The sequence below is a fragment of the Poecilia reticulata genome, chromosome 12 (assembly GCF_904066995.2).
Source record: "Poecilia reticulata chromosome 12, P_reticulata-male-v2, whole genome shotgun sequence".
Classification (NCBI taxonomy): Eukaryota; Metazoa; Chordata; class Actinopteri; order Cyprinodontiformes; family Poeciliidae; genus Poecilia; species Poecilia reticulata.
The window spans coordinates 19362658-19388994 of NC_088841.1; the positions used below are offsets into that span (position 1 = coordinate 19362658).

General features: G+C 40.7%; 1 protein-coding gene across 3 annotated transcripts; it reads left to right on the forward strand.

The window, feature by feature from the left end:
* Positions 1-986: 986 nt before the first annotated feature.
* lrp13b (low-density lipoprotein receptor related-protein 13 b) lies at positions 987-24711 on the forward strand. 3 transcript variants are annotated; one of them, XM_008423900.2, is made up of 55 exons: positions 987-1140; positions 2049-2171; positions 2257-2502; positions 2937-3050; positions 3134-3253; positions 3420-3545; positions 3733-3936; positions 4042-4210; positions 4306-4474; positions 5110-5332; positions 5469-5588; positions 5726-5944; positions 6053-6361; positions 6602-6820; positions 7394-7537; positions 7639-7887; positions 7976-8194; positions 8278-8511; positions 9106-9276; positions 9387-9635; positions 9712-9927; positions 10397-10645; positions 10728-10949; positions 11109-11357; positions 11454-11639; positions 11769-12014; positions 12128-12322; positions 13177-13428; positions 13504-13719; positions 13835-14083; positions 14313-14486; positions 14568-14834; positions 14910-15125; positions 15279-15449; positions 15596-15715; positions 16218-16385; positions 16473-16688; positions 16771-17000; positions 17075-17204; positions 18017-18210; positions 18349-18535; positions 18876-19085; positions 19159-19342; positions 19421-19622; positions 19952-20116; positions 20205-20438; positions 20534-20761; positions 21338-21475; positions 21574-21775; positions 21850-21975; positions 22214-22321; positions 23223-23459; positions 23859-24165; positions 24389-24479; positions 24606-24711. In XM_008423900.2, exons 1-55 carry the CDS (start codon positions 1065-1067, stop codon positions 24651-24653), a joined length of 10536 nt encoding a protein of 3511 aa, XP_008422122.2. In that variant the 5' UTR covers positions 987-1064; the 3' UTR covers positions 24654-24711. The 3 variants fall into 3 exon arrangements, with proteins under 3 accessions (XP_008422122.2, XP_008422123.2, XP_008422125.2); XM_008423901.2 differs by having other exon boundaries at positions 13561-13719; XM_008423903.2 differs by lacking the exons at positions 12128-12322; positions 13177-13428.
* Positions 24712-26337: the final 1626 nt, after the last annotated feature.

A 26337-nucleotide genomic window follows, 5' to 3' on the forward strand; every position in this document is an offset into this window, starting at 1 on the left:
TTTTGCTTTTCACAAATGAGTGAGTTTTGTTTTAAGACAAAAGATATGCCAGATTGAAATTAATTAAGCCATTTTTTAATTAAAAAAAAAAAAGATTTGAACACAAAACATGTAATTTAAAAGCATTACAAATCCTAAGAACATAGAAAAACTGGAGGCAAAATGATACAGGCTAACATTTCTAGTATTTGGAAACCAATAAATAACATGCAAAAATGCATTATTTTATGAGGACATTATGTTCACATACGAAAGAAGAAAAATCTGTACATTTAACTGCATGCTAATGAGATCTAGACTCACAGCTGTGGGGTGATGCATAAACTCACAATAACTTAAATATGTGCTTATAATAAATTGTCATCTCTAAAAATATTCATACATTCCTTAATTAAATTTTAGACTAATATAGAAAGCATAATAATTATCTTTCCCAATGTATTCAGAAATCAACGGCACAAGGAACCTGAAGCCTAATTGGCTACTAGTTTGTTCTCGTCGAAGAAATTCACTACATTACGTTCAAAATAAAAATAAAAAAAAACCTAAAATATTTTAAGTTATTCCTGAAGGAGAAGGGGAGCGATTTAAATGCTTCTTTAGCAACCTTCGGGAAAAAAGATCATCACTCTGATATATTTCCAAAAATGTTTCCCTTCCTCTGAGAAGTAATTAAATCAGCGTTAGATATTATTGTTGATACAGCAATGACTGTTTCTCTCAGTATGTGCGCAGCTTTTATTTGTCTGCCTCGTCCGACTCTCACTAGAAACAAAATAGGTCAAGATTAGCGTATGCTACATAACTCCTTTTGAGATTAGCAATGATGGCCTAAAGATAAATAAATAAATAAAACCTTTATATTTTCAAACATTTTTCTATTTATTTAATACTTTTAAATGTGTATTTGCATCAGGCACATGTTTCAGTTGCATAATTTGACTTTTCTATCATTTTACGAGGTAAATTTGACCGGAAGTCAGTTTCTCCGCGGTAATCACAAACGCACCTGCAGCAGCAAAAACTAGTTAAAAGGCTCCTCTCAGGTGTTGGCGTTTGTTCGAATGAGTTGCGGGGTCGACATGGACCTGCGCTTGGTCGTTTGCTTAATTTTTCTGCCGAATCTAAGATTTTCCTCTGGTAAGTTCAATTTCAGTCAAAAAGTAATCTTTTTTTAGTTTAACGTTCTTATTCCGACACAACTCAAAAATGCGCTCGGCATCTGCAAGGTCCTTGATGTCTGCATTGGTTGGTTTTTTTTAATTCACCGTTTAAAAATCTAAAAGACGTTGAGTTCATGATAGACGAGAAATAAGTCATTGTGCCTGCGACGTCTCCGCGTAGCTCACATTATAAGTGATAATGAGTAGATTACACGGTGATTTATTTAATATTTCTCTTTTTTTGTTTTTCCTATATAACTGGCATCTAATGAAAACCTAAAATGTATTTTCTCAAACTTGAATTGTAAGTCTAATTTGAAGAATTTTTTTTTTCTCATTTGAACTTTCTAAATGTACTAATCGGTGTACTAAAAGGAATTTTAGTAGCTTTATGTTTTCAAACTTTATATTAGAAAAATTAAAGCAACTAGTGCTTATCTTAAAGCACTAGATGCTTTAAGATGAGCATTTAGCATATCTTCACTGTGGGCTCCCTGTTGCTTCTGCCCCTTTTATATAATCAATCTTTTTTTTCTTCCACTCAACTTTTAATTAATGTGCTTCCCAAGTTTTGTGAACAATATTTGAACTGTGTCAAAGGCTGCACCAATGTAAAAGTCTTCCCCAGGATTGGGTCAGACATATTTGTTTAACATATTGCCCCCCCAGGTATCAACTTGGAACTAGTCACTTTTTATGACTTTAACCTGCTTTTGAAAAACTCCCAAGTGGGAAAAACTTTTTTTTTTTTTTTGCAAGCAGTGTGAAAAATTGTTTCAAAATGCAATTAAATTGCACTGTGCTTTATTAAAGTGTTAACATAATCTGTACTGAAAAGCTATGATTACAACTTTTCTAATATGCACTCTAACTTTGTCTTTGTAGGCCAACTATTGACTTGCCCTGAGGGTCAGTGGCAGTGTGATGATGGAAACTGTATTACTACTGCGTGGAGATGTGATGGGGAAGGAGACTGTCTGGATGGATCGGATGAAATGGAGTGTACTGGTATGTCAAAGTCTTAAGACGAGTTTGTCAAAGAACTGTCACGTTTTACATGACGTCTGCTTTGATGTTTTCTTGTTGCAATCAGCTGCCACAGACTTGGATTGTCCAGCTGGTCAGTTTCCATGCATGGACTCTGTTGGCTGCGTAGATGCGTCAGCCCGCTGTGATGGACAGAAGCAGTGTCCCACTGGTTCTGATGAGGAGAACTGTCCAGCCACAGAGGGCTGCCTGGATTCTGAGTGGATGTGTGGAAACCGCATCTGTATCCCCAAAGAACTGCACTGCAATGGACAAAACGACTGCATGGACAACTCTGATGAAGAAGACTGTGGTGAGAGACACGGGGCTGAAATGGTTTGTGTGGATCTATAGATTGTTGTAAGATTAACTTCAATGAGTTTTCCTAAGAAAACTTGCTCTCTGGAAAAAAAAATATGTGCCAAATGGTTTTCATTGGCTATGTTTGAAAACTTTCAGATTGGAAATGAATATTTGAAATATTGTAATTCCACAAAGGGAACCAAACCTTTGGCTGCAGAAAGCACCATAATTGTTAATCGCCAATCAAATCTTCCGTTAGCGCTTGTTTTGAGTCTTTGTGATGAAGAGATCAGGGTCTTCTGGGGCAGATGGAAAGTGAAATATTAAACTCTTTAAGCATGTATTAAAAATGTGTTTTCCAACTTGCAGTGATGGAGGTTTTCATGAGTCTTTTTTGGTTGGGTTGTACCAACAGGATTTTTATTTATTCATTTTTTTTCCCAGGTAAATGTAGTGAGACTGGCCTTCGATGTCCTGAGGGAAAGTGTCTGTCAGCTGAGCATAGGTGTGATGGACAGGTTCACTGTTCTGATGGCAGTGACGAGCCCATAACCTGCGGTAGGCCTGACTACATAAACTCAAGTTCTGTAAATACGACCGTCTTTGCTTTGCAACCACTGTTTGCGTTACATCTGCTTTAGGTCGTACCTGTTCCATGTACAATGGCGGCTGCAGCCATAAATGCGCAGATGAATCCTGGGGAGCTCGATGCATTTGTCCTGTTGGACACAAGCTCTCCCCTAATGGTGCCGTCTGTGAAGGTGAGTGGGTCGTCGTAGGCTGCATGTCATGAATGAACCTTCCTTTGTGAATGTGTTGAATTAAAATGTGTGTCACTGGTTTATCCACAATGCTTTTGGTGTTCTTTGGTCTATCCTAACCAATTTCAACCTTTTTGCATTTGAATCTCAACCCCATTTTTGTTAGATTTGGATGAATGTGCTTCATCTGTTCCTCATTGTGCACATTACTGCACAAACACCATTGGATCTTACTACTGCCACTGCAGAGAGGGGTTTAAGCTTAACGGAGACAGTACATGTCAAGCTTTAGGTAAAGTTTTTCAATTTTTTCTTTTTTTATTTTGTCCCCAAGTCAAATGGTAGACATTTGGACAAAATATGTTGAATTTAAATACTTTTGCAAAAATAAATGAATTGGAAGCCCAGAAAAAGCGCTAAAGTATCCTTACCAAAGCGCACACATGTTGTATAACTTGTGCTCTTTTTGAATCCATCAGGTAATGCTACCAAACTGCTGATGGTGCAGAGGAACAGCATAGGACTTCTGAATGTAAAATCCAAACGGTTCACAGCCATTGAGGCTCCAGTGTCGGACCCAGTGGCTTCAACATATGACATTACTAGGGGGTGGTATTACTGGGCCGACGGTAGTGGCAGCATTTACAAAACTAATGGCCGGAACACCTGGACAACATTTACTGGTGGGTGCTTGCTTAAGTTGTGTGTGTGTGTAACCCACCATAGTCATTGTTGGATTCCTGATGGAGCTGCCAAGTAAAGGGAAACAAATGTTTGTAATAAAACAGGACCACCTGGAATCAAAGGTCTAGCCTGTGATTGGCTAAATGGATACCTGTTCTGGACCAATAAGAAGACTGAGTCAATCTACATGCAGTCAACTGATGATAAAAGCTTTACAACTCTGCTGAGCAAAAATGTCAGGCCATCAGAATTGGTGCTTCTACCCATTGAGAGGTGAGTACAACTACCTGTTTAAATGCTCATTGTCAATTATTATAATGTTCAAACTTATGTTTTTTATATATGTATATATTTTTTTTCCTTGTCAGTCTTATGTTCTGGGTCAATGAAGGTCTGGGTGACAGAGTGACTTTAGAGAAGTCGTGGATGGATGGATCGGACAGAAGCACTCTTGTGGTTCTCACTGCCCAGTTTGCCCACAGCCTCACAGCTGATGTAGCTGCTGGAAGACTCTACTGGATCAGTGACTCAAAGAGGGTAAGTTCTGGAAAGAAACGGCATAGGATGGTCATCATTTGAGGCATATTTAGGATGACTTTTGTCCCGTTTTGAGGTTGCTTCGGAACTCGATTGTAAATTCTAAACTGGCTATTTGAATGTCCTTGTGCCTTTCACCCAGATTTCCTACCTAACCAATCTTTAGGTAAATGTGACAGAAATTCAGAAGCAATAACACTGCTATACTATCTATAAACAGTGTTTCACTTTCAGTGTCTTGCTTTGTTTACAGTGCTCATATATTAATTCAGTATAAAGTGTAAGTTGTCTCAAAAGTCTTGATGATTCTCCAGCTATTGCTAGAAGATGTGTTGGTCAATACTTTCCTGGGTATTATCAGCTTTTGTTGCATTTCCAATTTAAGAACGCTTGGAAAAAAAGCAATTGGGTCCAAAGTGATTCCTTTTTTTTTTCTTTTTTTTAAAGGCTGTTTAAAACCTTCAGACATTTCTGTAGACCCTGGAAATGCTTGTGAGCAGTGGCCTAAACTACTACACTTATTTTCTCATGATTTCCTAGACTTGGACCAAAATATATTTTGAATAAATTTCTATTGAAGACCAAAGAAATGTGCAAAAATACAGCAACTGACAACCTAAGCATTTGTCTTTCAGTCTGTAGAGACGGTGAAGGCAGATGGAACTGGCCGACACTCTTTCACCGGACTCTTTAAGAAGAGACCAGCTGTCAGCCTCGCTGTCTTTGAAGGCATGTTCTTCTGGGTTGATCAAAGGGGACTTTGGCAGGCTCCCCAAGACCAGTCAAATCCAAAGAAGCTCGTCAGGAAAACTGACTTGCCTCTGCTGTCGGTCTACCATGAGCTCCAACAACCAAAAGGTAGTGTGCGGTTTTAAAATTGGTCTTTCTATATGTTGATTCTGATGAGGGGGAAAAATGCCAACTTGTAATGCTAAATTGTTTTGTAATGGAATGGGTTTTTTTTTTTTCCTGCAACTGTCTTGAAAAACTTTAGGCTCTTCTCCTTGTGCTAAGACTCCTTGTCTCCTCTGTCAACTGACTAAAAACAACCCTGCTGGATTCACCTGTGTTTGTCCATATTTTAAAGTACTGCTACCTGGTGGGACATGTGAATGTAAGTTTATAGAAACTTGGTAAAATGTACAAAGTGAATCAGATTTTGAGAGTAATGGAAATCTTTTGTTGAAGCTTGTGCTATCACACTCATTGGGGGCTGCATTTTCAGAAGAATGTCTGTACTTTATTTTACAGATCCACGGTTTTTATATGGCACTCTAACGGCAATCGGATTGTTGGAGTTTAAAGGCAAAGAGTCCTCCGAAACAGAACTGTTTTCTTCAAAAGAAGGAATTCTGTCTTTTGATGTCGACTGGAACAGAAACTGGTTGTACTGGGCAAACCGAACTGGCCATGTTCAACGCACCAAGCTAACTCTGGACAAGACGGAGTTCATTTCAATGCCTTTGCCAGGTGTTTTCTTATTTGCAATATCTCTTTTGCATTCTAGAAGCCAAATTGTAGAATAATGTATATTGCCATCATGCAACTTAACTGGAACAAATTGCATTTTACTTTCAGTTTGTCTGCTGTCTGTGGAGCAGAGGAGTGGCAACCTTTTCTGGGTGTCATGCGACCAGAACATCATTGGCACCAGTGCACCCAGTAGTAATTACCCACAGCAGCTGTACCACACCACAAAGGAGATCAGTGGCTTTTACCTGGACTGGCTGAGAGGTGGAATGTTCTGGTTGGAGGAGGGTAGGGTCTTTGGCATGGGGATGACAGGAGAAAAGGCTACGGAGCTGCTGCAAATAGCAGGAGAAGTCGGAGGGAATGTCGCCTTTGACCTCAGAGCCAGCAGTCTCCACTGGAACTCTAAAAGAGGAGGTTGGTACAAATTTCTTGAATGTCCTGATTTGCCTAAAGGTTGCAATATTTAGTAGGTTTTAGATTACAAGTACAAAGTTCTCCACTGCAGATTCTGCTTGGATTATGAAGCAAGATGAAAAAGTAAATTTGCTTTTAAGCACTGCAGGGACTTGTTCATGGAATATTTGTATTGCAGGCAATACAAATATTCCATAAACCATAACCCGTTATGGTTTTATGTGTGGTCATCTTTTCCAGGTCTGACAACATTGAGTTTGCTGAAGGAGAAAAGCCACCAAGCAGGAAAAAGGTGGAACATCTCAGGCTCAGTACTGGCTGCTTTTGAGCCTTTCCTTTTGTCAGTCTCCAACAAAGTCATAACTTTGTGGGATCGGCGTGACGGGAGCAAAATTCAGTCAGTTTCTGTGGAAGGTCCAGTGTTGAGTATCGTCACTGTACTTGGAGATATTCAAACAGGTCAGGCACCGTTCTGTTCTTGAGCTTTTACTTCAATAGTAAACTTTTTTTTTAAAGTTTAAAACTTAAAGTTTAAAAATCTTTTCTTGAGGTTGTTTGAATTTACAGGAATGTAATGTGATAAGTTTTTATCTTAAGCAATTTATACAACAAATATTCTCAATGTCATTTGGTCCAGATCATAATCAGTCAAATTCATTTCAGTACAATGGTCATGGCGTCAGATTCCAACATTGTCTACTTGAGTCCATCCCATTGCATCAAAACACTGGCTTTGCAGCAAACAATCTACCAGACTAAACAAATGGTGACAAAAAAGGAGTAACTCCATGTTTATCAAGGAAACTCTGAAGGGAACAAAGCTAATAAGTGGCCATCTACAAACTCTGCAGAGGGTTGTTTTGCTGGAATGAGCGCAGATTACTTTCTATGAACCAAAATAACAAAGACAATCAAATTGATTGTAGCATTGTCCAGGAGGGAAATCCAGCTAAATGGACAGGAATACTAAAATGTTAACTTAAGCCAATTTATAAGTATTGTCAATTTTTATTTTATTTTTTTTCTTTGTAGTGCCTGATGCCAAAGTCTGCAATGCGCCGTCTTGGTTGTGCCATCAGTCGTCCATCTGCCTTCCACAAAACCTGCTCTGCGATGGTAAAAGGGACTGCCCTGAAGGAGACGATGAGGAGCTCTGTGTCAGCGCCTGTCCTAAAGGTAGATCTATATTTGATACATTTTCATGGCCAACTCGGGTTTAAATCACAGGACTGCATCTTCACAAAGTTACTAAACATTTTGTTTACTTATAATTTCAGAAGATTTTATGTGCATGGATAGAAGAAACTGTATTCCCAGAATCCTTCTGTGTGATGGCCGTGCACACTGTCATGATGGCTCCGATGAAGTTGACTGTCCAACGGTTGCAGCTCCTTTATCACAGACAAATGTCTTGAAGTGTCGCAGTGGCTCAGTGCTGTGTCAAGATGGCACAGAGTGTGTTCTGTACAGTCATGTCTGCGACGGAGAGGCAGACTGTAAGGATGGATCTGACGAACGGGGATGTGGTAAATTGAGCAAATTTTCGGGATTGTTGTTTAAAAACGAGTAACAGAACTTAAAGCTCTTAATGGATTGTTTCTGCTTTGTTTTAAGATGCAACTCAAGAACCCATAAGTTCTACAAAGCCAAACAAAAAGCTTCCCGTTACCAAACCTCCTGCCTTCACTCTGCCAGCGTGCCTCAGCCCTTCTGTCCTCTGCCCTTCCTTTAAGGCATACATTTGCATTTCTCAGAGCCAGTTGTGTGATGGCATTAAAGACTGTCCAGATGGCTTTGATGAACAGAACTGTGTGAAGAGATGCCTTTTAAGAAGTAAGCCCTAAATATTTTTGATAAAATGCTTTCTTCTTTTTATCTTTAAATTTTACAGTACACACTAAATGTATGTTTTGTAGGTGATTTTCGCTGCAAGGATCATCGGAGCTGCGTGCCAAAGAGTTCAGTCTGCGACGGCCACCTACACTGCCTTGATGGCTCGGATGAAGCGGACTGTCCAAACATGGTTCATAATGGGTTAAAATGTCGCTTTGGGTCCAAACGTTGCCGAGACGGCCTGTCATGTGTTCTCATGAGCCACATCTGTGATGGCGAGAGGGACTGTCAGGATGGATCAGATGAAGATGGATGTGGTAAATATTTATCCTTAACACTTATAAAACCTAAAGCTTTAATCCACCTGGGATTTTTTGTTTGAAGTCTTTTCAGAACAGACGATGACTGCTTGCGTCTTAAAATGTTGGACATTTTGATATTCATAATTTATTGTGCCAAATAGATGGCATAAAGAGTCTAAAACCTTTCCATTCTCCAACTTGGTAATGGAAGAAAATGTTGCATGTGTGTTTTGTAAACATTCAAATGTATCAATTCTGAATACAAAGTGAGAAACTACAAAGCTGTACCATTAAATGAATCACTGACATTTTCTAATCAGACAAGCTGAGAGATGGGAATATTGGTAACACCTAGAATGAGCCAGTTGGTTTCATGAGCGACAAATGAACTGATTCTGTCCCATAAAGTAGGCACTTTATTTATTTATTTTTCCCCAGTTAGGGTTGGGTCACTTTATTTCTAAAATATTTTGAAATAAAATGAACTTGTTTCTGCTTCAAGTTGATTTTTCAGTATGAGACTGACAAATTTGGGGTAGGAACTCTGTTTCAACCCAACTGCACTAAATAAAAATGAAGTTTAAATTACATTTATTGTATAATTTCTAGACACTCCAGAAATTACAACAACCTTCGCTCCCACCACACCTCCCTGCACCAGTCCTTCAGTTCTGTGTCCAAGTTCTTCTATATGCATCAAACCAACACAGATGTGTGACGGGCGGAGAGATTGTCCTGATGGATCTGATGAGAAATGTGTGAAAAAATGCTCTTCTAAGTGTAAGTGATGTCTTGAGCACTTTACTGCTCCAAAATTCATATTGTTGCAAAAGATATTTCACATCAAAAGTGTATTGAAACTCATACAAATTTCTTTTTGTCCTCAACAGCTGATTTCCACTGCAAAGACCGTCAAAGTTGCATCCCGCTGAGCCAAGTGTGCGATGGTCGCTCTCAGTGCAACGATGGCTCAGATGAGCTCAGTTGTCCAAGTGAAGCACCCCCTGCAGCTCCAAATAAAATCCTAAAATGCCAGTTTGGTTCCACACTCTGTCAGGATGGTCTGAGATGTGTCCTTCTCAGCCACATTTGTGATGGAGAGAGAGACTGTCAGGATGGATCAGATGAAGACAGATGTGGTATTTATCAAGAAACGACTTCTGCAAAGCAAATGTGAGATTTGGACTTTATTTTTGTCCCTTTTTATTTATCTAGACGATGCGCAGAGTGGTGCTGTTGAAAATGAGCCACTTATTAGATCTACACCCACTAAAGAAGAAACTCGGCCTCCCACCATGCCTCCATGCACAAGTCCTTCAGTTCTGTGTCCAGGTTCAACAATATGCATCAAACACACACAGATGTGTGATGGAAAGAGGGACTGCCCTGATGGGTCTGATGAAAAATGTGTCAAGAGATGCACTTCTTCCAGTAAGTTTTTCTTTTATACAAATCACATTTTTTATGCTTTCACTTTTTGTTGCATTACAACCAAAAACTTAATTGTGAAGGAAATGGATTCAGACTTTCCCACATCTTGTAACAATGAGTGGTGTTCAGCTTCTTTACTCTGATGCCAAGTGAAATTGTGCAACAAACTGCTCAGGAGTCAGTTAACAAGTACATGGCCTCTTAAATTGCACCAGTGTGTAATTTAATCTGTAAACATAGTTACTTGAAGGTCTGAGATTTGTTGAACAAGTTGCTTCCATGAAGATACAGGAATGCAGACAATTCAGAGAAATGGTTGTGGAGAAAGTTGGAGAACCATCCCTCACTTTGAAAATCAGAGTAGTTTATTCAATCTGAAAATGAAGAGATGCAGAGATTCTAAGATCTGGTTGGAGATTTATCTAAAAGTATAAGGGTGATCAAGTTGATGCCATTATTTCTTTTGCAGCTGACTTCCGTTGCAAAGACCGTCGGCGCTGCATCCCACAGAACCAGGTCTGTGACGGGCGTTCTCAGTGCACTGATGGCTCGGATGAGGCGAACTGCCTGAGCGCAGTGGTTCAAGCGGCTCCAAAAGAAGTGGTGAAATGTCGCTTTGGTTCCAGACTTTGTAATGACAGGACGGCATGTGTTCTGCTGAGCCACATCTGTGATGGAGAAACGGACTGTCAGGATGGATCAGATGAAGAAGGCTGTGGTATGCATCTAGAAGTTTTAACTGGATCACAAATGTTTTCATTTATTCTTCAAAAATATATTGTCTGATTTTTACCTTGAAGATTCAGAGAGTGCTCCTGGCCATTCTATGGGAAATGATCTAAGTAAATCTCCTGGGCTGGATAAAGAAGTAACACTAACTCCCACTAAGCCTCCATGCACCAGTCCTTCAGTTCTGTGTCGAGATTCATCTGTATGCATCCAACACACACAAGTGTGTGATGGAAAGGAGGACTGTCCTGATGGATCTGATGAGAAGTGCATAGACGGATGTCCTTCTGAAAGTAAGTGGAGTTTGAAGATGCAGTTAAATTAAAACGGTTAATCTTTAAGCACGTTTGCTTTTTAACAATTGACTAGGATATAACTTGGTACATCTAAAATGTGAAATACACCAGTGAACTGAAAACTAACTTGTACCCTTTTTCATTTTTCTTCTGTAGGAGACTTCCTCTGTGGAGACCGTCGGCACTGCATCCCAAAGTCCCAAGTGTGTGACGGTCACTCTCATTGTAACGACGGTTCAGATGAGGTTGGCTGTCAAAGCGTAGCGCAGCCTGAATCTCCTACCAAAATCCTAAAATGCCGGTTTGGGTCCAAACTGTGTCGAGATGGGACGGCGTGCGTCTTCCTAAGTCACATTTGTGATGGAGAAACGGACTGTCAGGATGGATCCGATGAAGAAGAATGTGGTATTTACCATTAATTAACTTGCACTTATATTTTATCAATTTGATTTGGGATGAATATTTTGACTTGTAAACTTTACATGGTTTCTTACTTTCTAGACGAGAGCTTGACTCGGTCTCCAACACCCACAAAAGAAGTCACTCTGACTAAGCCTCCCTGCACCAGTCCATCAGTTGTGTGTCCAGATTCATCTGTATGCATCAAACCAACACAGATGTGTGATGGAACATGGGACTGTCCAGATGGATACGATGAGAAATGCGTGGAAAGATGTCCATCCAACCGTAAGCGTTTAATGGCTTATTCATTGTTGCTCAACTCCTGCTTTAATACAATTGGAAGAATTAACTAAAGACATAACATGTAAATGTAAAACTGCATCTTGTGAATTTTCTCATTGAACTCCGTTGCAGATTTCCACTGCAAAGACCGTCGAAGTTGCGTTCCACAGAACCAAGTGTGTGACGGTCGCTCTCAGTGCAACGATGGCTCAGATGAGGTTAACTGTCAAAGCGCAGTGCCCCCTGCTGCTCGTACTAAAGTCTTGAAATGTCATTTTGGGTCCAAACTGTGTGACGATGGTACATCATGTGTCCTTCTGAGTCACATTTGTGATGGGGATGTGGATTGTCATGATGGATCAGATGAAGAAGGATGTGGTATTTATCAACTAGTCTTTTTTTTCTTTTATTTCTTCCTCTAATTTTCAATAAATATTCCAACTTCAACAATTCTTAAGACTTTACAGAAAACATTTTTCCATTTTCTCTAGACAATGGGAGCTTGAATCGGTCTCCAACACCCACTAAAGAAACGGCTCTGATCCCAACTAATCCTCCCTGCATCAGTCCATCACTTCTGTGTCCAGGTTCTTCTATATGCATCAAACCAACACAGATGTGCGATGGAACGAGAGACTGTCCTGATGGCTTTGATGAGAAATGTGTCAATCGGTGTCCCTCTGACGGTAAGTAGAGCCGGCCAAAATGAACTTCTGGTTATCTGTAAGAGATGCACAAAAAATGAAATGCTCTTGATGGTTTTGTTCATGTTTGGTTAGGCTTGACCTAAAATGGCAACAGGAAACCCTTTCCACCTAGACCCATAATGTCCATGTGCAATGTGATGGTGGTGGACTTGCCAAAAACTTTTATCTGGCTCTCAGGACAGAGTGGCATGAAGGGCTCTGTAATTTCAGCTTGCTATAGGTGGAGTTTTCTACACAAAGCTTGACTTTTATGCTGTATTACTTAAGAGGAGATGCACTCTTACACTAGAGTTGCCCAGGGAGAGGGGCATTGGACAGAGCATGCTTAGAAGCTGCGAGGAGTAGCTTGAATTTGCAGCAGGAAACATTTTAAATGTTTGTGCTCATCAGCCCAACAGCAGAGTAGTTGGCCTTCTTGCGCTTGGTATAATTTTCTCTTAATCTGGTGATCCTGCAATACTTTAGTGCTCATTTTGGGCAATGATGGAGACACCTGGAGGGGTGTGACTGACAGTTGTCTTCATTTTCTCCAGCTTTAAATTGGGGGAAGTCACTCAACTCGGGTTTTAAAATTGTGCCATCAGATCTACAAATGTGTCTCGTGCTGAAGATTAACCCAAAGCTCATCTATCATGTAGACATTGGAAATATGGCAATTGTGGCCTGAACATCGTTGGTGCTTGTTGTTGCAACAGGGATGGATTTGTAGACACTAGTGGTCCTGGAAGCTGTTGAGCAGAAGGAGGTGTTGGACTCGATAGTCTTTGATTAGCATAAAGGTACCTTGTGAACAGATTGCAGAACATGCATTATTTTTTTTTTTCTCACCACAGCCGACTTTCGTTGCAATGACCGTCGAAGATGCATCCCTAAAACCCAAGTATGTGACGGGCGTTCCCAGTGCAACGATGGCTCAGATGAGATGAACTGTCGCAATGGAGAGGCTGCTCCTAAAACGCAATCAAAAGTACAAAAATGTCGGTTTGGTTCCAAACTTTGTCGGGACGGGATGGAATGTGTCCTTCTGAGCCACGTTTGTGATGGTGAGGCAGACTGCCAGGATGGATCGGATGAAAAAGGATGTGGTGAGTTAAGCTAGAGGCTCATTTTACACTCTAAAGGATGAGATTCAATGTCTTAATTGCTCATGTCACTTTAAGACGCCAGTGCCCAAAGTACTGTGGATAATGACTACATGAATGAACCTCCCAAACCAGTCAAACGTTTTGGTCAGCCTACCACAACTCCACCATGCACGAGCCCTTCAGTTCTGTGTCCAGGCACCTCAATTTGCCTCAAGGCCTCACAGATCTGTGATCGAAGGAAAGACTGTCCTGATGGGTCTGATGAGAAATGTGTGAGAAGATGTCCAGGCAGTGAGTGGTTAAAACACAATTGTAGGGTTTTCATTTACCCCTCAAAGCTTAATTGACTAGTTATAACCATAAAACTGTTAATTTGAAGAATGTTTTTTTTTTTTTCCCTCTCAAGCTGATTTCCGCTGTAAAGATCGTCGACGCTGTGTCCCAAAAAGCCAGGTCTGTGACGGCCGCTCCCAGTGCAACGACGGCTCGGACGAGTACAACTGTCGGTCAGTAGAGTCTCGACCATCTCGGACAAACCCCCTGAAATGTCGCATGGGGTCCAGAATGTGTCGCGATGGGACCGATTGTGTCCTCTTCAGCCATGTCTGTGATGGGGAAAGGGACTGTAGGGACGGATCGGACGAGGAAGGCTGTGGTGAGTCTGCATACCAAACATGTAGACATTGCCAGTGTTTAATGGTAGATCAGTGCAAACTTTACAGAAAACTTTCTTGCACAATTTTTAACTGTTTGGATAGATGGGCCTAGGGTAGATTTATTTTAAGATTGCAGAGAACAATTTTTAAAAATAGCTGTTTTCTAAAACTTTCAACATTAACAGCAATCACTAAGCTTGATACAAATTTTCTGATCCACATTTTTAGATGCTGCAGAAACAATTGATGAATCCTCATCCCCCAACAAACAGTTCTGTAGTTTCCCTTCAGTTCTGTGTCCTGATTCAAACGTATGCATCAACCCGTCTCAGTTATGTGATGGGATCAGAGACTGCCCTGATGGATCTGATGAGAACTGTGTGAAAAAGTGTGCCGACGGAAGTGAGTTTACAGCCATTTCGTTTTTCGTCTCGACACTTTTTGACGTATGCAAATTTTTATTTTATTTTATTTTTTTTTTAGCCGACTTTCTCTGCAAGGACCGTAGGAGCTGCGTGTCTAGGAGTCTGGTTTGTGATGGGCGCGCTCACTGCTATGATGGCTCGGATGAGGCCGACTGTCGGAGCGCAACTGCTCCACCGCTTGAGTCCGTTGTATTAAAGTGCCGCATGGGCTCAAAGCCATGCAAAGATGGCAAAGAGTGTGTTTCATTTAGTCATGTTTGTGATGGCGAAATCGACTGCATGGACAGGTCTGATGAAGAAGGATGCCAAGAAATGTGTGATGAAGGTTGGTTATATTGACTCATTTGTAAAACTGAAATCTGTTTCTAGCTGGTCATGTTTGTTTGTGCGCTACCTTCAGGAGAGTTTCGGTGTGCCCACGGGAAGATGTGCATCCCTGAGGCTGAGGTTTGTGATGGCAAGCCACAGTGTCGGGACCACTCTGACGAGGTGGACTGCTGGCAGCGAACAAAGAGCTGTGAACACCGTTGTGCTGATGGCAAGCGGTGCATCCCAAAGAAGTTTCTCTGCGATGGCGAGCCAGACTGCCTGGATGGAACGGATGAACTGAACTGTGGTAAGTTTTCAGTATTTTTTTTTATACACAACTGATTATTAATGGCAATGTCAATTGGTTATAAAAGTAACATTTGCAGCAAGAGTGAGGCTTGCTTAGTCGCACAGCATGCAAAATCCCGTTAAATTTTTTTTTTTTTACTTTCCATTTCAGATTCTGCTCCAACAGATTTTCCTGTTGCCTCGACATCAGCTTGCATCACTCCTTCAGTTCTGTGCCCAGGCTCATCACGGTGCATCGCTCAACACCAATTGTGCGATGGACAAAAGGATTGCCCAGATGGCTTTGATGAAATGGAATGCATAGTTCAATGTGAAAACCCAGGCAAGCCCACATCTGCAAACATTGTTTAAACCCCATCCTGATGGCATAACAGAGTTCTGTATCCAGCTTTTGGAATGTAGAAATGTTTCAATTGGTTTTCAAAGAGTGCTCATTATTTTATTGACCATTTCTTGTCTGAACATTAGCGGACTTCCTGTGCAAAGACCAGAGGAAGTGTATCCCAAAGACTCAACTGTGTGATGGCCGTTCCAATTGTTTAGATGGTTCAGATGAGAAGCAGTGCCAATCAGAACTTACATCTGCACGTAAGAGGAAAATACTAGAACAATGACATGTTATGGTATACTTTTTATAAACTGGAAAATCAAATGTAAATGCACTTCCCAGCAGTGAGTGTCAAAAACTAACATGAGTTTATTCAATGGCTTTTTCTGGCATTCTGAATAAATAATCATAGGGTTTACAGTTGCACCTTTAAATTGAATTAAAGCAAAGTCATGTTGCAGCAATAAAAATTGGGTTTTGCATCATTTAAATAGGAATGCTAATGGCACACCTAATACTGTACCTAAATTCCAATGCCTACTGACCTAAACCAGCCTCATCACATGCCAATGTGCTTTTTTATAATTATCCTCACCAATTGCAACATTCTAACCAAATTTCTTTTTTCTTCCTGCATTTCTAAGCAAACGTTTAATTTTGCATTTGTAAAATCCACCATTTCCCCATTAAATCCCCCCCAAAAAGTACATTTGCATAATTGCAATCAGTTCATCTAATGTAACTGAGCTTCTCTTTTTAAAGCTTCTCTTAATGCACCAAGAACAAGGCATGGGCCTCTAAAGTGCCGCACAGGTTTCAAGCTGTGTAAAAATGGCCTGGAGTGCATCATGTACAGCCATGTCTGTGATGGAGAGCGTGACTGCCAGGATGGGTCTGATGAGGAGGGATGTGAGAAGCAATGCAAGCCAGGTTTGTGTTATGCACTGGAAGAAAATGCTGAGTGGGTTTGAAAGAGGACCAACATGGATGTTGAAAATGAATATCCTCCCCCATCAGGACAGTTCCAGTGTTCTCATGGGAGAAAATGCATCCAACAAGAGCAGGTGTGTGATGGGCAGAACGACTGTCAGGACCATTCGGATGAAATGGACTGCTCCAAACCAATTGAAAGCTGCCATCACCTTTGTGACAATAAGACTCGCTGCGTTCCAAAGACCTTTCTTTGCGACGGAGAAAAGGACTGCGCTGATGGCTCGGATGAAGATGAATGTGGTGGGTGAATTTTAGCTGTAATCTTTAGACACTTGATACAAGAGTTTTCCAGAATCCATTATTTGAGTTCATCTTGTCGCAGGTTCGGTCGTCTGTGCTCCGACTCAGCATCGTTGCGAGAGCGGGCAGTGCATTTCTGAGGCATTTAAATGTGATGGTTATCCTGACTGCCACGACCACTCGGATGAGGCGGGCTGTCCAAGAGCCCCACGTTGCCCGGCACACCTTCGATGCCCACACAGCCATGAATGCCTGCAGGAAGAGTGGCTTTGTGATGGAGAAGAGGACTGTAAAGATGGCTCGGATGAGAAGGTGAGAACATTGATGGGTCTTTATTTCTTATTGTGGAGAGGGTGAACATCGTCTAATATTAATCCTCTATTCAGAACTGCAACAACCCTCCAACAAAGTGCAGGAAGTACCAATTTCAATGCAGAGACGGTGGTTTGTGTATTCCTCAATCCTGGAGGTGTGATGGAAAAGAAGACTGTGACAATGGAGTGGATGAGGATAAATGTGAGTAACTATTTACACATGTTCCACATTTATGAAACAAAAGTGAACATAAAATGGAAATGCCTTATGATTCAGTCACTTGTAGAACCACCTTTAGCACCAATATCTTGTCCTTTAACAAAGAAATTCTGTCTTCTTGCATTGCTTCAGTTCATTGTTTGTATAACAATTTTGGTTGAGGTCTTGAATTTAATTGGGAACACTGTTGTACAAAGGAAATTGTATCAAATTCCTACAGCTGCAAAATCTAGTCTTGCAGGAAGTTTCACATTTCACCTCATGCAATAAGTTATTTTTGTTCTGATCACTGTACCTCTTGGAATTTAGGTGTCTAATGTCTTGGATGACTGAGAATTTACATCTAGTTTTAACGACTGAATCCCAAACCCTCCATCTCTGTGCTTGACGGTTTATGAGATGCATAACTTTGCTTAAGATGTTCAGCCATATGCTGTTGGGAATTCTACCTGTCAAATTGTGCGGTTCATTCAGATGCAGCTTTGCATAAAAGTTCTACCATTGTTTTTATAGTAAGGAGGCCTTTTCATCTCCCAAACAAAATACCTGTTCAGTTGTCACTGTCATGTCATGAATTGTAACTTCATAGCATACATGCATAATCTAAAATTAAGTTTTTTTTTTTTTTAAACATTTGAATATTGTGCAAGGTGAAAATCATTTAGCAAAATATTTGAGACCTCTGCAGTTTTTTACAGAAGCCATTTGAAAATTGCTGTCACTTCTCTTTTAATTATGACACAGTTGATGCATAACTGCCTTTGGTGTGAAAAATCTGTAAAACTACTTTACAGGCATCCAAAGGAAATGCCCCTACCATCTTTACCAATGTGGCAGCAAAGAATGTCTGGAAACCAGGCTGGTGTGTAACGGCATAGCCAACTGTGTTGATGGCTCAGATGAAGGTGTGGGATGTGCTCAACGCAACTGCTCAAGTCTTTCAGCTCCTACCTGCGACCACAGATGTGTCAGCACCCCTAAAGGACCGGTTAGTGAAGAACTGCTGGTGTTGAATTTCAGTCCAGAACAGCTATAACTATTTGAATCTTTTTTTTTTTTTTTTTAAGCGGTTCAAACAGCAGGACTAATGCACATGTTTGGTTGCGTTTTATTTTCCTTACTTTAGAGGTGTTACTGCGGTGCTGGTTTCAGGCTGCAGTCCAGCTCCAAGTCCTGTATGGACATTGATGAGTGCTCTTCAACACCAGCTACTTCATGCAAGCACCTTTGCCAGAACACTCGGGGATCCTACAGCTGTCTCTGCCACCCTGGCTTCTACCTTGAGCCAGATAACAAAAGCTGCAAGACAAAAGGTGCCAAGTTGCATTAAATTGATAGTTTTATGTCGCATGTACATTAATTAAAAACGTGTCTGAATACATCCATGGCTTCTAGCATTAAGTCAGAATTACAAAATGTTATTGTCTTTATGCACCTAAATCCAAACATTTAGGTTTGCAGTAATTCAGTCTAATTGAAAAATGGCTGTTTTTAGTAGACAATTGTCAATGTTTCTTGCAAAGGTCAAATTTCATGAGTTGCAGTTGGTTACCATTTAGATTAAACAGTTTTGTGTATGTACAGATTTTTCTACTGGGGGGGAAGTGCAAAATTATTTTACTGTTTAATTAAAGTCATACTTTAAATTTGTAGACGAGCCTCTGCTTTTGGCTTCGGTGCAGTCCGAACTGCTGATTCTTGGAGTCCATAGCGGTACATTGCAGCTTCTCTCCTCTGCTGAGCGGCCTGTTTTTGCTCTGGATTTTCACTGGGCTGAGCAGAGGGTCTACTGGCTGAGCCCTGACCACCAGAGCATCCGCTGGGCTGACATGGAAACTAAAACCAAAGGGACGCTGACCAAAGGTAAATCTGTTATTTTCCTGTATTCCCAGTTATTTCAAGGTTTCACAAATTAACTTTTTTTTCTTTAATAAAGGTGTGACGTCTGACTCGATCGCAGTGGACTGGGTTGGTAAGAACCTGTACTGGGTGGACAGACTTGCTGGACAGATTCTGGCTATAAAGCTAAGCAGTTCAATCGTGAAATCTCAGGACTACACTGTAGTTCTTGGAGAGAACCTGGAGCAGACGAGCTCACTGGTCCTGATACCAGACAAGGGGTATGACTTTATTTATTTGTCTGGTTTAAAATTTGTGTAACAAATATTTGAGCATTTTTGTGTCATTGCTCTTCTCAGATTGATGTTGTGGTCTGAGATTGGCAGCATCCCTCAGATTGAGCGGTCTGGGATGGATGGCTCACAGAGAAAAGTACTGGTGAGCCAGGACTTGAGCTGGCCAGTCAGTCTGACCTATGACTTCCTGGATGACAGAGTCTACTGGGCTGATGAGAAGCTGCACTGCATAGGCTCAGCCTCGCTGGATGGAGACACCATAAAGGTGGGTGAAAACCAGTAAAAGAAATGGCTAGTGTATTCAGTTGAAGATCTATTGCGCCTCCTTGAACAGGTGTGCTCCACATCACTGTTTAGGTGTTTAGGGTGATTTGCAGTTTTGGTTTTCCACCACTCTGAATATTGGCCTGAAGGTTCAATTTCACTCATTTGATCAAACTACAGGACTCTCTTCCTCAGACTTGCATAAAGTAGCAAAATCCAATAAAATGTGATTTTTCTTTCAATAATGGGTGACTTCATTAGCAGTTTCTACCAGATTTGAGTTTTTATTTTCATAAATCGCTCAAAATCCCATTGGCTTTCTTCTATCAGATCCTACAGTTGATGGAAACTCCAAGCCCTTTTTCTGTGGCGGTTTTCAGCGACCGCATGTTCTGGTCTGACACCAAGAGAAGAACTGTTCGTTCAGCCGACAAGAAAACTGGCAAGAATCAAACGGTTCTTCTGAAAAGACCTGGACAGCCATTTGGATTAAAAGTTAGTCTTTCCGGTTTTAATTTGTACGTGGAGAAAAGTTGTATTGAGAGTTCTGTAACTAATGTCACCATTTTAACTTTGTCTTTAGCTGATGCATGCCCTCTCCCAACCAGCTGTATCAAGCCCTTGTGATCATCTTCGATGCTCCCATCTCTGTCTTTTGGCTCCTGCACAAGGAAAATCTAGAGCTGGAGCTCCGGCAGTAAATGCTGCAGTTTGTCGATGTCCAAAGGGTCTGCTTCTTTCTCAGGACAGAATGACCTGCGTTCTTCCCAAAGAGTCATCCTTCATCCTGCTTTTGTCCCGCAACAACATAGCTCAGGTAGTAGAAATACCACAAAGAACTGGTGTTTGCTTGTGTGTGTGTATATGTGTACATTTCATAAAATTTTGTCAAATTCTGTTTTTTGTTTTTAGATTTACTTGCGCTCTATGCGCCGTTTCGGAATCGCACTGAAGAAAATGCCAAATGGCAGAGACTTCAATCTCCCAGGAGTACCCGAGGCCATGAGTCTGGACATTAACTTCTTGGAGCTCTCTGTGTTTGTTGCTTATTTAAGACATGGCTCTGTGGATGTGCTAAAACTCTCAAACTCCAGATCAAAACCAGAGCTTGTGTTTGCTGGACAAATCGTAAAGTTACAGGTATGAATACAATTCCTGGGAAATGTCTTAACCATTCAGCTGCAGTAAGTAACTTAAGTGCTTTTTTTACGTATTTGTTAAAACTCACTGCCCTGACCTTAAAATGAGATGGCTAGTCTTGTTCTTTGAGCTACAGCGCTCCACCCCCAGTGTAGCCTGCCATAATTATGCAGGCTAGTATAGCGTGACCACAGATGATGATGGATAAACGGTTATCCTGTAACATTAGGCTTTCTCTACCATTAGCATTGCTGCAGTAAACTGGCAATCTAGGTTTGTATAAACACTGCAGGGGAAGGTGTGAGCAACATGTACACAAGCATAATTGCACATAGACCTTCATTCGGACTCTAATTGGTGGTTTCTGAACACAGAATTTCTGCAGTTGGCAGTAGGACCACTGGAAGGAGTCAGGGGAGCTTTTTTGTTGTTCCTCCACACATGTCCTGACAGATTACAAGATTTTTAACAAATCTAAACAACTTTTATAAAGTTGTTTAGATGACTACTGCAGCTTTAAAAATGCCATCTGTGGTTTGTTTAAATTTTAAACTTATTTTTTGTCTTCCATCCTAGAAGGATGATTCTGTAACTGCTCTGGCAGTAGACTGGGTGACCTCCAATCTTTACTGGAGCAGCATGAAGAGGCCGGACATACATGTGACGTCGCGTCTCGAGAACCACACCACCTCTCTGCTGCAAGGACCTCTCATTGTAAATTTTCATGGCCCTTGGCTGTACAAAGACGACTTCAGATTTTCATTCATGGCAAGCCGAGGTTTTAATTGAGACTTTAATTCATTTTTGTTCAGGGAGTTGCATCAATCGCCCTCCATCCTTCCTCGAGTAGGCTCTGCTATTTTGGCATAGTAATGATGGGTTCAAGGAGCCACACCGAGATCCACTGTGCATGGATGGATGGCCGTAATAAAGTAGTGCTGTGGAAGCGGTTAAGCGTTCCTGTCTCCATGGTTTTCACTAATGATGGAACCAGAATCTATTGGGCTGACACTGGTGAGAAGTTTGAACTTATTCAATGCTTCCATTGCCTTCCTTCCTGCATCTTCTAAGCGTTTTGTTTTCCTCAGGTGAAGGAATAATAGGATCTATTGGAGTGGATGGATCGGCGTACAAGGAGTACAAAACGGGACCCAATCTACTTGTGACTTTCACATTTATTGAGAACTTTTTCTTTTGGGTCACTCAAGACAAAGGTAAGAAACAAACATGACTTCTGTTGAAGATGCTGGAGATGCAGTTTCTAATTGGAGCAAGTTTGATCCTTGAAGTTGATTAGTGTTGACCTGCATTTCTCCACCTCATCCAGCAGATGGCATCGCAAACAAATTTCATTTTTATCTAATTTCATTTCCTTTTCCCCCGTAAAACTTTTTTTTTTTTTTGTACTGCAATTCTTTCAGAAATGTTAAATGCCGCTTTTATCCTATGCAGATGTCAGCAAATTATGGTTCAGTGATGGACTCCAACCGAAGCAGTTGTGGTTCGAAACAAAGACAAAGGTGTCCGAAATCAGGTCCTACAACAATGAAACCCAGTCTGGTAAGTGCAACACAGTTTGTACTTTACCATCAGAAAATCCCTCTTTTGAAAAGAGTGCCAAAATGGAGGTCTAAACTGCCATGCAAATGCTCTAGATTAGGGAAAAACCTTCTTTGTGACTGATATTAAAAGCTAGTGGAGATGTAGTAAAACATGAGTTTGGTGCAACAAGTGGAGTTGGCTTTCCTAATACTCTGGTACCCCGATTAAGAATCTGCATTTATTTTTCTGCAGTTTGTCAAATTATTTCATATTGTCAAACATCCTCTTGTTGGCTTTTTGTAATGCTAACAAGCAAGCTAGCTGGTCCAGCTGCTAAATTAAAGCTGAAAGCTTGGCAGTCTGTCACAATGCAGGAATTGTACCAGCTGCATGCTCATGTTTTCACACAACTGTTTCTGAATAGAAGGAACTGAGGACAGTGTTACTGGACACTGCAACTAGGATAAAAAAGACTGACTTGGCTTCAGTTCAAGCTGAATGAGTGATGCGATGCCTGCAGGGGCCTGGTGAACTTGGAGCCTGGCCTGTTATCTGCAGCAGTGTTCACTCCTTCTGTTGTTGGTGCATGTAAGCAGGTCTAGGTGATCCTTTTTGGAAACTATAGTTCAAGATGTGACAGATTTCATGATTAAGATGGCCATTAACATTTTTTTTCTTAAAGATTAAAATTTTTCCAGAGGTTTTGTGAAAACTGCTCAAAACTTAAGTCTTTAAAATCCAGAAGTTTGAGCACTTCTGCATTCTCTGTATAAAGTAAGAGCTGACTCCTCAGAACCCTGTAAGCACTGTTCAGATTCCTGATAATTGAAGACGGTTAATTTAAATTTTTGTATCAGATCTTGATTTGGTGAGTTTCTGCTACTGATGAGCTACAATTCTGTTTATCCATTTTGTTTAGGAAGCAACCATTGCTCAAACGGCAACGGTGGATGTGTCCACCTCTGCCTGCCCTATCCAGGAGGACGGACTTGTAAGTGTGCGTGGGGCTTTTACAGTGCCAATGACACTTCCTGTGTCCCACTTCCTTCCTGCCCCTCTGGAGAGGAATCCTGTCTAGATGGCAGCAAGTGTATCGGGAGCAAGAGGTTCTGTGACGGCCATGCAGATTGTCCAGACCAGTCGGATGAACAGGACTGTGAGTATAAATTTACTACGAGGAATAAAATATTTGTTCCATTGGTAAACGGTTTACTAGTAACATCAAGATTATAAGATGTATTTTCATGTTGGACTAATTTAGAAAAAGTTTTCTCTAATTCTGTTGTGTGGCTTTAATACTACAGGAATATTTAACTCTTGAGAAGGAATTCAAATATTACACTGCAATGATTTTTAAATGGGAGATGAGGATGAGATACTTTGTTGCAACTGTAAATCCATGGCCAATTACCTACTAGTTGCTATTGGTCTTAACCCTCCTGTTGTCCTCGGGTCAAAATGACCTGAGATCCGTTTTCCTCATATACAGAAAATGAGGACAGCAGGATTAAATGTCTGTTAGGCTGTTGACTTTAAACACTAAATCTGTCTTTAGGTCCAGGATCTGCCTCATTTGGGACCATCATTGGTGGTGACCAGTCTCTACAGTCTTCCCCTCACCAACCTGACACTCAGAAAAACGACATTGTGCCTAATGAAGACTTGGCATCATGTGATCTCCAGCGCTGCAATGGCCACGGCAACTGCGTCACAGAGGGCAAAGTCACTCGCTGCCACTGCCTACAAGGTTACGAGGGAGAATTCTGCCAGAATCAACAAAGACAAAGTCACCCAGTGATCATCCTGGTGTCCATTTGTCTGGTCTCTGCAGTAGTAGTGGGTGCACTCATCTTCACTAAAAGGTAGCCTGAGTGTCATGTCTTTGGCAGGATCTTTGCTTTTTGTAGCAAAACCAGGCAGCATTTAATCTCCAGGAGCTCATTACTAACAATGTTTTATGTTGCGTCTTCACTTTGATATTACAAATTCTCTTGCACACAGTTAAAATTCTGAGTGTGAAACGCTTTAAAGTGCATGTTGCCTTCCAAATCAAAAGTAAACTGATGACTTGCTTTGTTTAAACAGAAGATGGGAATACATGAGAAGTAGATCTGCCGATAAAGAGAACCTGATAACAAATATGGTTATTCCGGGTGAACAAGATTCTGATTCTGAGGTAAAAACCAATATATCTTTTGGAGTATAGCATATGCTGTCTTGCACTTTTTTTTTTTTGTTTTTTTAAGATTTACAGCTTGTTGGACTTGCAAATATCTTAATGACTCCAACCTTTCTTTTGCAGGAGCTGGAATCCCCTGTAGATGTGAAGAACCCGCTGCCAAATAAATGAACAAACTGCAGATGAAATGAACTAAACTTTTACTGTATAATAAAAACATGAACCGAAATGATTTTTGTTGTGATTTAGAGAAAAAGCTCTACCATAAATAAATACTACCCATATATACACTAACTGCATATTTTGAGAAATGGGTTTTAGAGCAAAGAAGTTTTAACTGGTCAGACCATTTCAATGATTTGGCACTAAAACGATGCTAGAACTGAGGTTTTTCTATTTAACCCTTGATGGTGATCGCCTGTGATTTGGAGGCTTGTTTCCTCTTACTACCAGTTTAGCCTGTGTTTTTTAGTAACACTTCTGTGTCAACTTCCTGTTATGAAGCTGTCAGTTCAACTTCATGGCAACGTTATCCAACAATCTGGTTCCCATTTCTACATGTTGCCCATTACGCTTAAATTCATAGGAAGAGTTGTGGTTTCTGTGCTGCCCTCGTATAAACACCAATTTTATCAGAAACCAGTTTCAAGTATTTCATGGATGACTTTACTTCAACTTTGTTTGGTACAAGAAGCATATGTGAAACAAAAGGACGCATGTAATCATGCTCAGTCACACAGATGGCATATAAAATTGGATCCTGAGGCTGAAAAAATAAATCCCAACAAAGTGGTTGATTGTGCCTTACAGCTAATAACCTGAAAATCAGGTTTTAAACTTGGACGGGACTCATGTTGAATAGAGCATTCACACACTAAATGTGCCCTTACAATTTATGCAAAAGAAGTTGCAAGTTTTATTTGTGCAGCAATAAGCGTGTGGTCTGTTTTGAGGTTCAGGGAAGTTTTTCTGCAGATTTCATGATTAAAAGGTATGTGAAATTCTGACAATGTAAAAATGTTCTAAAATTTCCTGGTTGATATTGTGCTGACTTTGGACAGTCCTATTTGACCCCAGAGTGACTTGGATTAAATTTAGCTGTCAGTGCACCTATCCATATTTTAAGAGTGACTCCAAACAGTCACAAGTTTACCAAATGATTGATATCCAAGTATGAGATCTATTTAATGCATTTTTCCACTTGTGAAATGTTATGAAACCTAGATCTGTATTCTACTTCATTTGAAAAATGGTGCCTATTGTTCCTCATTGAAGTTCACTAATCTTCAGTAGTCAATGCATGTCTACAATCCTCCAAACGGTGTGTGCAGGAGCATGCATGCGTTGAGTCATACATGATCCCCTCTGGGCTCCACCTCATGCCAGAGCATGTGAAAACAAACATCCGGGTTTAAACATGCTCAATAGCCTGAGGTGATCTTGAAATGAACTGGTCTGATGAGGCAATATCTTTTCACGTTAACATTGCCAGAATGCAAGTGTTTTTGAGAGGAAAATCTCTTATGCAACATGACAAAAGAAACTGGCTTTAAATGGCATTTTATCAAATGTAGCTTGCTTTCAGGGACTTTTATCTCTCGCTTTTGCTAGTGGCTAAGTGGTTAGCTTATCTCATCTCTTTATCAAATAGCTACTTTAACCTGAAGATTGAAATGTCTGCCAATCATCTATGAAGTCATGAACAGACACTTGTACTAATTTATTTAGTTACAAAAATTATATTTTTCAGCTCGTTAGTTTGGGCCTTTAATGAGAATCATCCGTTTCAAGTAAAAACGTGACAAACCCCTGGCTCAGTGAGAGACGGGTGTTCAACTGTCAGAAGAGGCCAGTT